This window comes from Acanthochromis polyacanthus, chromosome 8 (assembly GCF_021347895.1).
Source record: "Acanthochromis polyacanthus isolate Apoly-LR-REF ecotype Palm Island chromosome 8, KAUST_Apoly_ChrSc, whole genome shotgun sequence".
Classification (NCBI taxonomy): domain Eukaryota; kingdom Metazoa; phylum Chordata; class Actinopteri; family Pomacentridae; genus Acanthochromis; species Acanthochromis polyacanthus.
The window spans coordinates 39488110-39500658 of NC_067120.1; the positions used below are offsets into that span (position 1 = coordinate 39488110).

Below are 12549 nucleotides of genomic sequence, written 5' to 3' on the forward strand. Positions count from 1 at the left end.
GATGTTGGTGTTCATAGAGGTCTAGATGTTCATAGAGGTCTAGATGTTGGTGTTCATAGAGGTCCAGATGTTGGTGTTCATAGAGGTCTAGATGTTGGTGTTCATGGAGGTCTAGATGTTGGTGTTCATAGAGGTCTAGATGTTCATAGAGGTCTAGATGTTGGTGTTCATAGAGGTCCAGATGTTGGTGTTCATAGAGGTCTAGATGTTGGTGTTCATGGAGGTCTAGATGTTGGTGTTCACAGAGGTCCAGATGTTGGTGTTCATAGAGGTCTAGATGTTGGTGTTCATAGAGGTCCAGATGTTGGTGTTCATAGAGGTCTAGATGTTGGTGTTCATGGAGGTCTAGATGTTGGTGTTCATAGAGGTCCAGATGTTGGTGTTCATAGAGGTCTAGATGTTGGTGTTCATGGAGGTCTAGATGTTGGTGTTCATAGAGGTCTAGATGTTCATAGAGGTCTAGATGTTGGTGTTCATAGAGGTCCAGATGTTGGTGTTCATAGAGGTCTAGATGTTCATAGAGGTCTAGATGTTGGTGTTCATAGAGGTCCAGATGTTGGTGTTCATAGAGGTCTAGATGTTGGTGTTCATAGAGGTCTAGATGTTGGTGTTCATAGAGGTCTAGATGTTGGTGTTCATAGAGGTCCAGATGTTGGTGTTCACGGAGGTCTAGATGTTGGTGTTCATAGAGGTCTAGATTCTACAATTCTACAATTTAATTTTGCAGACGCTTTTGTCCAAAGCGACGTACAACACAAGCAAGAATTCAGACATAAGATCAATTCAGACATAGATGTTGGTGTTCATAGAGGTCTAGATGTTGGTGTTCATAGAGGTCTAGATGCTGGTGTTCATAGAGGTCTAGATGTTGGTGTTATATGTACAGAATTACAAGCTTACCATACTAAAAGTAAAGAATGACATTCTATACTAGTTAATGTGTAAAGACAGATAGTGATAGAAGTAGAGAAATTAATAATTCGCTCACCGAGGTCACATACTGAATGTCCCGGCACAGTTTTGTCTCCCGTGGAAAATCGGCCAGATCCAGGAAGTTGTCCACCACCACCTGACCGATCAAATCATGCCGAGAGAATCGGTCGAAGTCGTAGACGCTGAAGTGCAGCTTCCGGTTTGAGAGCTCGGCGTAAGCCACGGGAAACAGAAACACCTCATCGAACACTGGGTTGAGTGTCTTTCGGTGCACCTTGGTCTGGTGCTTGGTTTTGCGGTCAGGCAGCAGGTAGATCTTGACGTAAGGATCGGAGGTCCCTGAGAAGTCCTTGGCGGGAAGGTCCTGGGCCTTGTGGATCTTCACGATCAGCTGCTCCAGGTCAAAGTCGAACTTGAGGATGAAGTGGAGACGCCCACAGCTGTCGGTCCGGCGCCCGTCTTCTGCATCCACTGACCTCTGCTTGTAGAGTTCTGGTTTGATCCGACCCAAACCAGACAGAGACTCCTGACGCTGGAACTGAGCTGGGTTGAAGTCCGGATTAGACAAGTTCATCTGTCGGCGGATGGAGTTGTGCCTGTAACAGAGGTTCATTTTAAGACTTGATGTCCCCATCAGTGTCCTGTTTTTTTGGCCCTCTTCATTAATATTTGGTATTTGCTGATACTGAACCCTAATCCCATACCATTATCATACATAATATACCCCTTGTCCTCCAGGGCAATAAAGTTATTAAAATAAGTCCATGGTATCTGCTTGACAATGGAACATCTTTGCAATGCATTGAGAAAAAAGCTTATTTCTGCATCCAGTCTGTTCCTTAGTGATTATACAGGTGTTCAGGAACCTTGTTGTAAAGCTCCAGGAGGACACTGTCTAAATGTAGTATCAGAGGGTGAATGTTGTCTTAGAGGGTAAATGCAGTATTAGAGGGTAAGATTTACTGTGTGCTCCACAAACTCCAACAGATGTAGAAAACCTGTATTCTCTACATCAGTAAATGTATTGTAGATCAGCTGTAGTACCTGGTTGTTCCACCAGGTGGAGCCTCTTCCTGCTTAATACTGTAGAGACCAGAGGAGGCGTCACTCAGACTACAGTTCATGTTGGAAAGCAGAGAGCACTGACAAAGACTTCTGTTCTGCTTAATGACCTCCAGAGCTCATATACTTTTTACAAAAGGGGATCAACCAAGACGGTGTTCCTATTTCCTCTCTGGTAGTTGCACCAGAACTGACTTTAAGGTCCAAACCATGTGTCTTGTGACTAAAACAGCAACATCAGTACAGATTAAATGTCCACTATGTTCAATTTATATTTATTATTGCTTAAGAAAACTTGCCAAAATTAGCATCTTTAGCCTCCTTCTACAAATTTAGCTCTGTCTTTTGGACACTTGTGTGACAGAGGATTTAAACAAAGAATAAGACTTAGGTTCGTGCCAATACAATCAGGTAGAAAATGTCTTGGTCCGATCTTTGAAATCACATCAAGACTTCCTTAATTTGGACTATTTTCCATTCAGTCTTCCTAAAACCCACATCTGCATTCTCGAAAGGAAACAGTAGAGAAGTTTGTGCTCCCTAAGATCTGACATATATACCCTCAACTCAGTCAGGAAGTATCTTTAAACCCACAACTAACTTTACTCTTCCAACAACACCAACACCTGGACAGTATCTTCAGGTATCTTGGTGTACTGACCGTACAGAGGAGGTAGGCTCAGTGATCTGCCTCTGAACCCGGTCCCTGGCCAGAGTGTGGACCTGGTTCTTCTCCACCTTGGTCTGGGTCTCCAGGGGGATGTCAGGCGATGTATGGCTGATCTTCAGACCAGATTCTGGGACGCCGACACCCGACGGCGGCCCTGAAGGCTCCTTCACACAGCCATCCTCGCTGTACTCCCTCTCCTCCCCTTCCACCTGCACAGACACATTGAAATACTGTGAAAACCAGCGTAGAAATGTCAACATAAATAGCCAGAGTTCCCACTTTGACAACAAAAAGTTTGGTTAGATTTAGACACCAGAACTTCTTTGTTAGGTTTAAGAAAATATTTGGTTTGGCACTTTCAAATATTTGGTATTGTGTCTCCATAAAATTCCTGTAAGTGTATTTATATGGATGGATCCATATTTCTACTAAAATACAGTCTTTGATCGGCATTTCATCAAAGATGACTTGAATCTTGTCTGAAATTGTTTGAAACTTGTCCAAAACGGCTCAAGATTAATTCAAAACAAGATAAAGATGGTCTAAAATGGACTGAAACTCATCCCAAAAGACTTAAAATATGTGCAAAATACAGAAAAGAACTCTATAATGATCAAAACTAATCCAAAAAGACCTAAAACTTCTCCCAAAAGACTTAAGGTTTGTACCATTTCTACCAGGAAATCAATGCTATGTCTTCTTCAATGTCTTCTTCTTCATCACTTCAGCGCTGTGAGTTTTCCAGACAGCAGAGAATGAGCAATTTCTAAAAACTGTCCAACTCCTCCTTCAATCATAAGATATTTAGCAGTTAACATGGTTTCTGGTGGTGAGTTTTAATAACACAGTCGCCCTGAAGTTTTTCTCTAATTATGTAAAGCAGATTGAATCGCCTCCGAAATGTGCTGCATAAATAAATTTGCTTTGCCTTGAGCAGCTACTCAACAGGAAATGGAACAGACGAAGAATTCGTGAGTCTCACAGATCCACAAAAACACTCTGATTCCTGACAGGTTTTAGAAGAGAAGAGCGTTTACAATGAAACCAATTAGAAAATAAACTGTAAAACCAAACAGTACATGGCTCATACTATATATCAACTAAATATGAAAAAGTTTCCCCAAACCTCTTCAGAATCATCAAGTTCATCAACTCCAGTAACTTTATCAATGTTCAGAGTTCTGCCTTCATCCTGTGAATATTCCCAGAGTTCCACAGAGGAGGGTCCAGATTTATCACTTTTTAATGGACTTTTTCCATCATTTCTGAGCCTCAGAACTTCATCAGTCCAGCAGATAGAACCATAACATTTAGGAGGAGAAACACATCTGAGTTCTGGTAAAAACTGACACCAGATCAGTTCTACATCCATCCAAGTGTCTCAGTCTAAACACTAAATCTGGATTTTGTTCAGAACCATTTCTTTTTACAATTTTAGACAATTGTCAACTCAAAAATTGGACAAGTTAGGACATTTTTCATTTCTTTTTCAACTAATTTCCTGTAAATTTTGATCATTTTTGAGTGATTTTGCACAAATTTTGAGTCATTTTCTATTATTTTTTGAAGCATCGTGAACTCATTTTATGTTGTTCTGCAAATCTTCAGTCAATTTGCATCAGTTTTCAGTAATTTTGGGTGAATTCTGAGTCATTTCACAATTTTCTTGTCATTTCCAACATGTTTTACGTCAACTTGGATCTTTCCTCATCTTTTTGGATAGTTTTTGTGTCTGTGGGATCATTTATGAGTCAAGACAAATTTCATATTATTCTGAATTAATTTTAATGTCATTCTGGTTCAGCTAATGAGCAGAGTAGAGAGGAAAGGTCTGCAGAGGCTGGAAATATGAAGATATCCGCATTTAAATGAACTCAAAATTGGTCCAAAATGGCTCATATTTTGTTCAGTGACATAAAATTTCAACAATTGTTATAAAAATGATTTGACAAAATGTCCAAATTGGCCCAAAATTTGTCAGAAATAATTTTTTGTAAAATAAATGATGGAAGAAATTCAACTTTTTCTTTGCTTCTAGCTGGGTTTCCATTACAGTTTTAAAAAGCCATATTTCTAAAATTTCGACAAAGTATATTTGCGCTTTGAACGTGTTTCCATTGAAGGTTGTTCTGGGCAGAAGCATTGTAACTCTCGTAAAATATCATCCCGCGAGATTTCACTGCAGGAAGATGGACGCCCAAAACCTGCTTCTATCTCCTTCTAACACTCTGCATTCCTCTGCTGTTTGCTGTCTAGTATGGCAGTGATGTTTTTCTCAAGAATAATGGAAAGAAAAGTCTCGGTCTCCTCTTCTGTCCACACGTACCGCACCATGTTTACTCCAAGAGAACTGGTCATGTGACCAGGTATGTCACGTCCGATGATGTATAATTGCAGAAAAAATGTTTCCATTGCGCTTTTGCGATATTTTTCAATATCGAAACGTCTGAAAAACCACCTCATGAGAGCGTAAAAACTTTTTAGCGATATTTTAGTCCTTTTTTGAAATTCAGGTGTTTCCATTACCAGTTTTTTATTGCACTATTTACATTTTGCGCATATCTAAGGGTAATGGAAATGCAGCTACTGATATATTTCTGACTTTGTTTTACTGAAAAAGTAAGACAAACGAGGTAAAACATCTGTATGCGTGAAGTCAGGACTTGTAAAGGAGCTTTCATTTTAATCTGGCAGCGGCTGTGTGATGGAACAAACATGATATCATCTCCTGTTAGTGTAAAACAGAAAGTTATTTTTGTGAATGCTAAGTGCAACAACAGTTTCTTGTAAAGTAATATTATATGCAGCACACACAGTTTGAAGTCTGGATTTGGGACAGATCGTCTCCTCGCCGTGCAAACAGACTGTGGTGCAGACGGAAGGTGAAATATTATTCTCACCGGGGATTTCTGGAGTATCTGGTTTTCTAAGAAGCGCATCGTTTAACTGGAACTGCCCTCTTTGGATTGTGGCAGATCTCGGTTTCATGTGCTATCCTCTATCAGCATCTCTAATGTGCAAACTAACACTGGACAAAACCTAAAAATTCACTGTTATTCCTCAAACATAAATGATCTAGCCATTGATGCTGAAAGTTGCGCTCCTTATACATATGCTATGCTTGAGATATTTCACTTTCATGTCCAGTATTGTTCACATAATGTGGATCTAATTTTTCAGGTATATTAAGTCATTTAACTGCCAGCTTAACTTTTTTACTTTTACTTTACATCCACTTGTAAACATCAGTGTTGAGCATCCAATGACCCCCATAATTCTAAATTTTGTACGACAGAATCATTGAAACACGTATTTTGGTTCATTCATAGATGCATTAAAGGTCTTTTGGGTTAAAAATATACAAATAGCAACTTGAATTATCATTGTGAGTAAAGATGCTGTTTTAATCAAATTATCTTAGTTTTATGGCCTCTTAACTTCTTCTGAGTGATTACGAATGACTACAGCTGCTGACTCATCTGAGCCAATTTAAATAGAACCCATTAGATCCACTCCTTAAACTCATATCTGTATGTAAAGACAGGATCCAAAGTTTCTACACATTTCTAAAGACCACTTAAATCATGTTAATCTTGGGTTTCCAAAGACTCCTTGAACTTTTAAATTTCTTTAATAGAATCAATGAAACATATGAATCTTTGTCACTAAAAATAATCAGGTATTCTAGTTCTTCCAAGGGTTTATTAAAGGTCTTCTGGAAATATGACAAAATCCAATGAGTCAAAAATATAAATATAGTAACTTGAATGATCAATTTTGATGATTTAAAAAGTTATGTTAACCTAATTTTCTCAGTTTTACGGCCTCTTAACTTCTCCTGAGTGATTCCAGTCGACTACAGCTGCTGACTCCTCTGATCCAGTTTAAACCAACTCTACAGTGGAAAAGTCTGAGGAGATCAGCAAAGATCTGAAGAAGAAAATCCTTGACTTGAACCAGTCAGAAAGTCACTTGGAGCCATTTCAAAGCAGCTTCAGATCCACAATCATCTGTTTGTCAGAATAAAATTCATGGTCCAGTTGTGTTACTGCCACCATCAGGAAGAAAACACAAACTACCACCTGCTGCTGAGAGACCATTGGTCAGGATGGTCAAGAGTCATCCAAGAACCATCAGAAAGCAGGTCTGGATGAATGAGAAGCTGCTGGAACACAGCTGTCGGTGTCGACAGGGTTTTCCATCACCATGAGCTGAGAGGATCCATGGAGAAGGAAGTTCTTCCTCTAGAAGCAGAACCTTAAAGCTCCACTCAAGTCTGCTGCTGATCACATGGACAAAGAAAAGACCTTCTGGAGGAAAGTTCTGTGGTCAGACGGAAGAAAAACTGAAGGTGAGGCCTTTAACCAAGAACACCAAACCTACCATCAAGCATGGAGGTGGCAGTATCATGCTCTGGGGCTTTCTAGAAGAGCTTCTGGACTGGATTCAGACTGGATGTTGGACTGGTTCTGGACTTTGTTGGGACTGGTTTATGTTTGGTTTCAGTCTTGGTTCTCCTGGATTTGGATGTGATTTAAAGTTGGTTTCGGATTTATTTTATTCTGGATCTGGTCCTAGATGCGGACTGCATTCAGATTGTCTTGGACGTTTTTTAGGAGTAGTTTACGTTTGGCTTTGCACTGTTTTCTGACTCTTCTAGGAGTAGTTTACAACTGTTTGTTATGCCTGGCTGAGGACTGGTTTCAGACTGTATTTTTGGCAATTTTTGGACTATTTTATTAGTAGTTTAAGTTTGGATTTAGTTCAGAATTTGACCTTTTATTTAACTTGTTTAATACTGCTTTCACACTGTTTCTAAAACTGGTTTCAGCTTTGGTTTCAGACTGGTTCTGAGCATTTTTAGGACTGATTTCAGACTGTCTTGGGCAGATCTTAGACTCCTTTAACCCCAAGAACACTAAACCTATCATCAAACATGGAGGTGGCAGTATTATTCTCTGTGGAACTGGAGCTTAACACAAAGTAAATGGAATAATGAAGAAGGAGGATCACCTCCACATTATTCAGGAAAACCTAAAACCATCATCAGAAGGTTGATCTTGGACACAGTTGGATGTTTCAACCAGACAATGAGTCCAAACACACATCAGACGTGGTAAAGAAATGGTTCCATCAGGCTGGAATGAAGGTTCAAGACTGGTCTCCCCAAAGTCCTGACTTAAACCATCAAGAACCTGAAGAAACAAGTTAAATTTAGACAAATTTAGTGGAACTGAACCAATTCTGTCCAGAGGAGTCAAAGATAAACCAGACGTTTGTGGAGATTGTTAACATGTATGTATATTTTTGATCCAGAAGACCATGAATCTAGAAAAGAACCAAAGTTCATGAGTTGTAGGACTCACTGAAAACTACAGACATGATATCTATGGTCTGTGCCAGTGGATGTAGACTTTGGTTTTCTTATCTTTTACCTCGTCATGTATCTTCTTCTTCCTTACCTCGGTGAGGACGGGCTGCTGGTCTCCTCCCAGGAAGTGCGCCCCCTTGAGGACGTCGGGGAGGAAGCGTCCACTGAGCGGCACCCAGCAGAGCTTCCATGATACGAAGAGCGAGACGCTGAAGAGGGCCAGGCCACAGGTGGTCACCAGCAGGGACAGCAGGCTCACCGACACATCTGCAGACGAGAGGTTCAGGCAGCAGTGAGCACAGAATCAGCCAGAGAGGAAAAAACGCTGCCAAAGACAAGCCGAGCTCCTCGGGGAGGACAGGCTGTGTTTACCCAGAATGCTAAATGAGAGGAAAAAGTGTAACAAACTCTCACCGAAGGCAAACGACGAAGAAACCCATCAACGAGTGTTAACGTAGTGACGAGGTGTTAGAATGAAATATGAAAACACTGGAAACAGCCGGATCGCTGGAGACTAAAGGAGCCATTTGGATGATTAAAAATTCCTGTTTGCAACCAGTCTGGAAGAATTATCCTTTGCCTTTCAGTGGCACATGTTTAATCCTCTTTTATTACGAGCTCTGTAAAGCCTCTCAGAGGACAGAAGGAAAAGGAACCAAAACACAAATTTAATCTGAGAATCAACCACATTTATATGCAGCCTTAGACAGAGCTCTAACAGGGAGGTTATGTGGGTTTAATATACAGTGGTATGCAAAAGTTTGGGCAGCCCTGATAACTTTCAAGATTTTCATTTATAAATCACTGGTTGTTCGGATCAGCAGTTTCAGTTAAATATATCATATAGCAGGCACACACAGTGATATTTGAGAAGTGAAACGAAGTTATAATTAATTAATGAAGAATAATTAGTGCTAAAGGTATTCAAATCAATAAAACAACAAGGGTGCCCACATTTATGCACCTGCATACTTTTGTTTAAATAATTATTGCACACTTTCTGTAAATCCTGTAAACTTCATTTCACTTCTCATATATCACTGTGTCCGTCTGCTACATGATATATTGAACTGAAATTGCTGATCCGAACAACCAGTGATTTATAAATGAAAATCTTGAAAATTATCAGGGGTGCCCAAACGTTTGCATACCGCTGTATGGATCCTTCAATATAAGCTCAAGAAAGTCTGGTTTTACTAAAAATAACAATTTATTTTCATAAGAAAAACTAAACCTAACTAACAAATTTATGCTTTTTTTCTGAATACTTTAACTTTATTCTTGGAATATTTTCTCAAAATATGTTTTTTGAAATTAGATTTAATCCTAAAAAACAGTGTTTTTACTCAAATATACCTTCTTTTTATAAGAAATACCTGAAATTAATTTCTGTCAGCATATTTATACTTTTTTTTTGTGAGAATATTATGGTTTTATTCTTGGAATATTTAAAAAAATGAAAGCAAAAGATTATTTTTTTAAAAACACGTGGGTTTACTTGAAATATAACAGCTTCCTGTTACAATAAATAGATAATGCTAAATTGTGTCAGTATATTTATACTTTTTTGAGAATATTTTAACTTTATTCTTGGACTTTTTTGTTTATTTAAAAATATTTTTCAATTTTTCAAAATTATGTGTTTCACTTTAAATATAATGACTTTTGTTATTAATAAGTGCCCAATACTCATTTCTTATTTATGCTTTTTTTTTTTTTTTTTTTACAATATTACAGCTTTATTCTTGAAATATGTTCACAAATATTTTTCTTATTGAAAAAAACAATGTTTTTACTGAAATATATAAAATTTATTTTATAATAAATATCTTACACTAATTTCTGTCAGTATAATTATACTTTTATGAGAATAATACAACTTTCTTCTTTGATTTTTATTTTTTTAATATTGTTTATTTTTTAAAAAATATGTGTTTCTCTTGGGATACAACAATTTCCTTTTTTTTTTTTTAGGAATTCCTAATACCAATTTCTGTCAGCAATATTAACACTTCTTGAGAATATTTCAACTTTTTTCTTGGAATATTTTGTCAAAATTCATTTTTTTCTGTCAAATCTGACTTTATAACATTTGTTTTCTCGATATTTTAGGAGTGGATTTTTTGTAAAATATTTTTCAGAATATTATCAATTCTGTTTTTGAAATGTCTGAAATATGATTTTTTTTTTTAAATTTTAAACAGAATTATTTTTCCCTGATTGGCAAAATTACTTTCCACCGACCTCCTCAGAATGAGCTGGTTTTATTTTTATTTTTTAAAAGATTTTACAGAACGTAAAACTCCTCACTGAACTGCACAAATTAAAGGCACTGAGTGTTACTCAGACAGAAACGTCGCTGTTAAAAGCAGCTCATTTTCAACCATTTTTCCAGTCAGACCTGAATTAAAATTCATCTTAACTCATTCATTCTCTGTACTTCATTTACTTTTAATTAATTTTATGCACATTTCCAATAATTTCCCCAAACTCTCTTCAGCTTTTAATGGGCAGTTGAAATAAAAATCAGCAGATTATTTCTGTCCCTCCAGATAAAGCAAACTCGTGTCCGGACTGGAGGCCTGATGGACGGATATGTGAGTCTGTGGGACCATTAGCAGAGACGTTTCCTCCTCTGACGTCTGATAATAACTGATAGTGAAGCAACTAAAAGCTCTGCTGAGGTCAGACTCTTTAAAGACTTGGAAATGACTGAGCTCTCCGGTTCTCCTCTGCTGATCGTCGCTTTGAATCGGCAGAAAGAAAAAATACGTCTGAATTTCTGAGAGTCCTCGTGCGGTTCAAAGCCCTGCAGACTCCAGAACACAACATCAGCGACAGAGCAGCAAACACAACGTGGAAGGCCGGTTCTTCAGTCAGGACACGGTGCCACGTCATCGTAAATCAGCTGCTGGGTGCCGTATTTACAGCGCATTTACACTAAAACTCAAAATTACTCACATCCATACCAATATTTGGACTCTCTTTGGGTTTAAAATGACAAAAACATTGAAAAAAACTGACGAAATAGAAAAAACATGTCACTGCTCAGTCTCAGATTCTGTTTATTTGTTATTTGGCACCTAAAACTAAGTTCTGCTAAATGTTTTTTCCTAAATTTTGAGAATTTATTCTGTTTTCAGACGTATTTTCAAAGTAAAAAGCCTGTGAAGCCGTTTTAAAGGTTCAATATCTCCATAAATAAATAAAACTCCAACAGCCATGAATTGTAGTGAGGACTCAGACAGAACAGTTTCCATCAGATCAGGATGATTAAATGGATCCAACAGAGGATTTTTTTTTTACTTATTGGGCCTTAAAAATGGGGAAAAATGCAACTTTTTAAAACAACAATGGTATTGTGTCTCTGTAAATTTCCTGTAAGTATATACAGTAGGTACGGAAAGTATTCAGACCCTTGAAATGTTTCACTCTCTGTGTCATTGCAGCCATTTGCCTAAATCAAAAAGTTCATTTTATTTCTCAATAATGTACACTCAGCACCCCATCTTGACAGAAAAAAACAGAAATGTAGAAATTTTTGCAAATGTATTAAAAAAGAAAAACTGAAATATCACATGGTCAGAAGTATTCAGACCCTTTGCAGCGACATTCATATTTAACTCACATGCTGTCCATTTCTTCTGATCCTCCTCGAGATGGTTCTGCTTCTTTATTGGAGTCCAGCTGTGTTTAATTAAACTGATTGGACTTGATTAGGAAAGGCACACACCTGTCTATATAAGACCTTACAGCTCACAGTGCATGTCAGAGCAAATGAGAATCATGAGGTGGAAGGAACTGCCCAAGGAGCTCAGAGACAGAATTGTGGCAAGGCACAGATCTGGATAAGGTTACAAAAGAATTTCTGCAGCACTCAAGGTTCCTAAGAGCACAGTGGCCTCCATAATCCTCAAATGGAAGAAGTTTGGGACGACCACAACTCTTCCTAGACCTGGCCGTCCAGCCAAACTGAGCAATGGTGGGAGAAGAGCCTTGGTGAGAGAGGTAAAGAAGAACCCAAAGATCACTGTGGCTGAGCTCCAGAGATGCAGTCAGGAGATAGGAGAAAGTTCCACAAAGTCAACTATCACTGCAGCCCTCCACCAGTCGGGGCTTTATGGCAGAGTGGCCCGACGGAAGCCTCTCCTCAGTACAAGACACATGAAAGCCCGCATAGAGTTTGAAAAAACACATGAAGGACTCCCAGACTATGAGAAATAAGATTCTCTGGTCTGATGAGACCAAGATTGAACTTTTTGGTGTTAATTCTAAGCGGTATGTGTGGAGAAAAGCAGGCACTGCTCATCACCTGCCCAATACAATCCCTACAGTGAAACATGGTGGTGGGAGCATCATGTTGGGGGGGGGGGTGTTTTTCAGCTGCAGGGACAGGACGACTGGTTGCAACTGAAGGAAGGATGAATGCGGCCAAGTACAGAGATATCCTGGAGGAAAACCTCTTCCAGAGTGCTCAGGACCTCAGACTGGGCTGAAGGTTCACCTTTCAACA

The 12549-nt window shown here is 38.6% G+C and overlaps 1 protein-coding gene across 1 annotated transcript in view; it reads right to left on the reverse strand.

Annotated features, from left to right (window-relative positions):
* The window catches only part of syt9b (synaptotagmin IXb), a 61929-nt gene that overhangs the window by 33353 nt on the left and 16027 nt on the right, over positions 1 to 12549 (reverse strand). The window contains exons 2-4 of the mRNA XM_022221103.2: positions 8128 to 8303; positions 2657 to 2874; positions 989 to 1529 (exon numbers count right to left, since the gene is read on the reverse strand). Of these exons, the coding sequence (XP_022076795.1) occupies positions 989 to 1529; positions 2657 to 2874; positions 8128 to 8303 (935 nt within the window). The remainder of the gene's footprint in view (positions 1 to 988; positions 1530 to 2656; positions 2875 to 8127; positions 8304 to 12549) is intronic.